The 5648-nt window shown below is 33.1% G+C and overlaps 1 protein-coding gene across 1 annotated transcript; it reads right to left on the reverse strand.

The window, feature by feature from the left end:
* Window positions 1-3162: 3162 nt before the first annotated feature.
* Window positions 3163-4974, reverse strand: LOC133183435 (uncharacterized). Its single transcript, XM_061318395.1, has 3 exons — window positions 4820-4974; window positions 4090-4465; window positions 3163-3842 (listed from the first exon to the last, which is right to left on the reverse strand). Exons 1-3 carry the CDS (start codon window positions 4956-4958, stop codon window positions 3470-3472), a joined length of 888 nt encoding a protein of 295 aa, XP_061174379.1. The 5' UTR covers window positions 4959-4974; the 3' UTR covers window positions 3163-3469.
* Window positions 4975-5648: the final 674 nt, after the last annotated feature.

Raw genomic sequence — 5648 nt, forward strand, 5'->3', positions numbered from 1 at the left:
TACATACCCTTTTCCATCTCATATCCTCTATCTGTCCGACACACCACTATCAGCCAGAGGGCTGAAGGCTGATATTAGCCCAGGGCTGATACAGGTTGTGATATGGAAAAGGGTATGTTTTATCATGTTTATTATATACTCAATTAAAACATACAGATGCCATTTACTTGGAAAATACAAATAAATAATCACTTACTTATTATATCAGTATAACAGTAATTTATAATTGGGTACCAAATATTTAACAAGTCAAACATTTGTCTCGGGTAAAATACCATGATAATCTCGAAGGGTTTTATTTTTCAAATACTATGTCATAAAATATGACATTTTACCCTATAAAACTACATGTATTTGCGAAGTTTAATGTACATGTATGTCTTTAATTGCTAATGTCAGGCCTGTAAGAGCCGGTGCTGGGCAAATCTCCTTAACCCCTCTCCCCATATTTAAAATTTGTCAGCATACACTTAATATTACAATATTTACTCTTGTGCCTCCTCATTTTATAACATCGGTTGACCCATAATTTATATATATTGCTTTATTTTTGCCTGTTAAGCGATTTCTGCAAGGTTAAGGTTGAACCCTCAATTGAAATTGCTTCCCATGGGCCTGAATTTTACCAGGAACAAATATTTTTACATAGAGTAAACCACCATGTGATGTATGACAAAGTATTGGGTAATAAAAATGCTTTATGATTTCATAACACATTTTACCCGTGTCAAAATTATTTGGTTTTTTTTCCATTGTGTTTCTAAATTTATTTTCACCAACTAGCGTTAAGGGTTACCCAGGATCCTATCGTATGTGAACACCCTCTACCCTTCCCCTGAACAAGTATATTTTGCTACTCCTTCCTTCTCCTTCCCTGTAAAAAAAATCCTGGATTCACGTTTAAAGAATAAGCAATACCATCTGTAGGCAGTGGCAGTGAGTAGTTGGCAGGGGCAGTAAGCAGTTGACTGTCGTATATGGAATTCCAGAAAAATAATTTTAAATCGTTGTTTTTCTTCCATAATTGCGTTTAAGAGCTTACAATGTATTACTTTCTCCAGTATAATACAGTGTAGTTTTTTTCTTCTTAATCTTTCTTCCTTGTCATAATCATCGTTAGCTCTTTTTCTGCTTCTCTTAACCGGGTTTATGTAAACCTCCTTTATATCCCTTCTCTCTGAAATATTCCTGGATCCGCACTTGGGATCTTATACAGCTAAAGGAGCAGCATCCCTCTACTTCTAACCTTATATAAAAAGTGCAACTCCATGCACGTCCACCGTGATACACTCGTGACTGATCTACTAATTACATCAGCTGACAATTTATTGAATTGACTTATTAAACTTATTGAATTGACCTGAAGGTTTTCACGATGAGCGATCATTGCTTTATTTCATCAATTTTAAATAAGTTAGCTACTTTATGCCATCGAATACTAGTATTAGGAAAATGACCCTTCGAACAGAATCTCCTTTTAATCCTGTGACCATTAAAAGATTGGTAAAGATTGATATACATTTAAGATGGAGGCCAAGATGAAAAAAAAGATGGGGAGGATAAGGGAAAAGAATAAAATGGAATTATGAAGTAACATACTCCTCTCTTGTATGCTAATATGCTGAAACGATTAAACAAATATAGAATTTGATAACAGAAATGCAAGAATAACTTAATAGGATCGTTTATTAAAATTTTCATATTACTAGCATTACAATAAAATTTAAAATTAATAAAATTAATAATAATTTTTCTTTTTAATGATCTTCATATATATATATATAGAGAGAGAGAGAGGGAGAGAGAGAGAGAGAGAGAGAGGAATCATGTCTTTTTTTTTAAATTAATTAATTTGTTTAACTATTGACCATAGCTTCATTAATTTTCCGAGAAACCTACAAATATTAAGAAATGGAAGTCAAGTAACATTTAATTTTTTTAAAAGTCAACTATTAAGCAAACTTTGATAAATTGAAATGCTTACTTTTCAGGATCTTTTTCCACTGCTTACTTGGTAATGATTGGTGATCCACTAGAAATACTGATCTCGTGTGAACAGTCCCCAAAGAAAATAAAACCAATAGCGGCAATATGAAGGTAAACGCTGACATAAACAGAAGATATGTCCATTAAGATTATGCTGAGTATAATATTGAAATGCCTTTAAAAGCCTTTCTCATACATGCCTTTGGTTCAACCAATAAAAGACAATCAACATCATACCCAAGGGTTCTCACTCCTCATCGTGTTATTGGTGTGAAAATAATAATGATAAACAATGAATATTGAAACGATACATTTTACACATACCCATGCATGTATTGGTTCACTTCCATGCAAATTTAATCTTGTAGTTTTCATATCAATTTGTAATTGTTATCAAAAAGAGTTAAAAAAATTTTTTAAAAATAAAATCATACACTAGTACGCTATTCTTTGATTTGGACTAAATGCGAAGAAGTATGTCAATTTGCAAACTTAGTGATACAAGCACAATTTTAAATGGTACTACATACATGTAACAACAAAACTTTATGATAAACGTGATGACTTCAAAATTTTCTATCGTGAACTTCAATTACTTATGTAGCAATATTCCCTTATCACCTGCATATGGGATATATATCTCCCAGTTGATTCGGTACACAAGAGCATGTCCCACGTACGAACAATTTCTAAAACGAGGCAAGCTATTGACAAACAAGTTGATGAAACAAGGATATCAACAGTTTCGTTTTAAAATCATCATTTCGGAAAATCTATGGTCGATACAATGACCTTGTCAGCAAAAATGATCTATCATTAAGTCCAATGCTGACTGACGTTTTTCATACTAACTGTTAAGCCATTATTTAAACACTGAATTGTCTATGGATTTTCCCGTTTGTCCGATCATGACAATAAGCACACGGCGAGTGTGACAGGTCGACAGGGGATGCTTACTCCTCCATGGCACCTGATCCCACCTCTGATGCTTTTAGAGGTCCGCGTTTGCTCTGTTCCGATTTATATTGTTTCAATGGACTTTTGAGCTTGATTATTGTTCGTTATATCCATATTTCATGTACATTTAAGTTTGCGAGGAATGCCCACATGAGAAGCTCTGTGAAAAAAGTTGAAAACAGAACACCTTAGAATTTATTTTCATTTTTCTTACCGCTAAAAAAGAAGGAATATAAAAGTTATTTCTTGAAACACGTATCATTTTACCAAAAGATTCACAAAAGATGAAAAAAATAATAAAAACTTGCATATTAAGCTCGCGGTCTCTTCTGAACATTATTTACCAGCATTAATACTAGTACTGGTTCATTGTAATTACTCTGTAATTCTCGATTTACATGATGAAGCATATGCTAAAAATTATGTTAAAGAATTAAGAATAAAGGAAATAAAACCTTAATCTATTTCCAAAAATGAATTAAAGTTAAGTGCACATTTGATCGCTGATGAAAAAAAGAGAGGTTGGTCATCCTGAGGGCTGCAAAGAAGAAATTCTTAGTTCGAATATTTTACTTTCAATTTCTTCACCCTCGGCCTCTTGTTCTGTTAAGTCCCTGTGAATGAACAGTTTCCTTTCTGTTAAATTGGTTCTCAACTTTCCTGGTGGTTTTTGATTTGTTGTTTTCTCTCTCTGACTGTTTCGTAGTCTGATACTTTGTACTTTAAGTCCATCAGTCAGCCAAGAAGCTATTTTTTGTTTCACTGTGGGGTGTTTACTTATAAGATACTCGTGAAAACCACTTATTTTCCCTGTACTTCCGTCTGAGAGCAGTGTTCCGTTTTGTATCACATGGCGTATCTGTGGTCTATGAAAATTTTCATAAGTTTGTGTTGTTGTGCTAGAATAAATGATGACAACTTCACTTTATTATTATTACAAAATAATACAAGTATTAACTAACATTTTCGGATCAGAGATAGAACTTTATTTGAAAAAAAAGGTGTTTCGCTTAAATATGCCTGATGTCTACACATATGGAAAGTTAAAAACCACAAAAATGATTCTTGAAAACATTGCTAATGCATATTATATATATTGTTTATAAACGATATGATTTTAAATTAATATTTTTTTTTATTTATTACCTTTGTAACGGTGCATTTCTTTTTCGGTGAGACTTGTGTGCGTGATGCACATTCGGCAAGTTTGTGATGTGAATACTTTGGTCAAGGGGAGTCTCATTTTGGTAAGGGGGAGCAAAGTAACTGTCCACACTTCTTGGACGTTTGAATGTGTTGAGAAGGCGCAGTCGGTTAGACGCTGACGTCGGCATCCGATTTCGGTAACATTCCGTTTCGATCACTGCCGCCTGTATGCGCTGATTAATAGAGAAAGCCGGTTGTAATGTCGTTACTTCCGGTGAATTTTCGATTGTGTTGTCACGATCTGTGAGTGCCCTTGCATACAGATCTGGTTCACTGACAGCTGGACCCGGTGCCATGAATGGATCCTCGTTTTCATCTAAAGAAAAGTCTACTTCATTACAAAATAATAAGTGTCATGATATAACATTTCCTTTAAGGTAAATACTCTAATTTGAGTCGTTTTGATATCAAGAAATTGGTCATTGATAGACATAATACGTTTATGTTTGGCAATTTTCTGAACCTTTTCATTCCAAACGTTAACGGTAATACATGTACATGTCATTTTTGCAAAACATTTTGTTCACTTTAAATACTTGAAAACAGTTTTGCGAAGTAGAAAGTGTTACACTGTCATTTATCAAATTGAACTTCTTTCCATAATTTGTTGAAATGATACATGGTTAAAATGAAATTTTCTGACCAAAAGGTAAATATTTTAATGAAATACCAGGGTAAATCTTTCTGGTTTCTTCACTCAGATCTTTAATAGCAGGGCGATACAGTTCTCTTGCAGACTTTGTCTTTCGTGTAAGCATGCGCGGTGATCTTGGTGACCTTCTCTCTTCCGTAGTTTTCTCCCAATGCATGATGATGAAGTGCTTTTTTAAAGAAAGCCTGAAGAGAGAATATTGCAGCAGATTGCAAAACTGACATATCTTTTATGGATTATCCTACATATTAATGATTGGATTGTTTAAAGCATTACTATCAATGAAATATTAATATGGTACCATATGACCCTGGCTCAGATACTGAGAATGATGTGTCTTAAAAATAACGGAATATCTTAGAGACTCATGTTTAAAGTATAATTTTATTTGGATGAACCAAATTCATTAACAAACCATTCAAGAATACATTTTATTTTACTGTGGAGGAAACAGAAAATTTTTGTCTTTTTCTGGGAGAACAAATTGATAAGGGAAAAAGTGCGAAAGGAGAATATACTAGAATCATCTAAGTAGATCCAATTTAAATTGATTTTCAAATGCTAAAAATAATCATTTGGTCTTAACGACCCCTTTTAACATATACATGTATGTATATTACCTAGAATGTGTAGCAAAATTAAATTTCTTGTCAATACTAAAGTATTGATAATTTATAACTATATATCACTCCAATGGTATTTAATGTGAAGTGGCTTATATCTGAATTGCCTTTATATACTGTATACAATAAAGTCCTCTATTCTAAATATTTTCTTTGGCATTTTCTTCCAATTTTGCATGCCTTAAGAATTGCAATTATGACGACTTTTAACTATTGACTGTGAT

This window comes from Saccostrea echinata, unplaced genomic scaffold, assembly GCF_033153115.1.
Source record: "Saccostrea echinata isolate AGI-Se365-2 ecotype Australia unplaced genomic scaffold, CSIRO_AGI_Sech_v1 ptg000009l, whole genome shotgun sequence".
Lineage (NCBI taxonomy): Eukaryota > Metazoa > Mollusca > Bivalvia > Ostreida > Ostreidae > Saccostrea > Saccostrea echinata.

Bases quoted from the DNA above. Each gene is read 5' to 3' on its own strand.
- LOC133183435 (XM_061318395.1), bottom strand. From the start codon at position 4,958: ATGCATTGGGAGAAAACTACGGAAGAGAGAAGGTCACCAAGATCACCG. The intron at 4,466-4,819 runs GTATTTCATTAA...ACTTTTCTTTAG, and splicing joins AACCAGAAAGATTTACCCTG to ATGAAAACGAGGATCCATTC. The intron at 3,843-4,089 runs GTAATAAATAAA...CATTTATTCTAG, and splicing joins AGAAATGCACCGTTACAAAG to CACAACAACACAAACTTATG.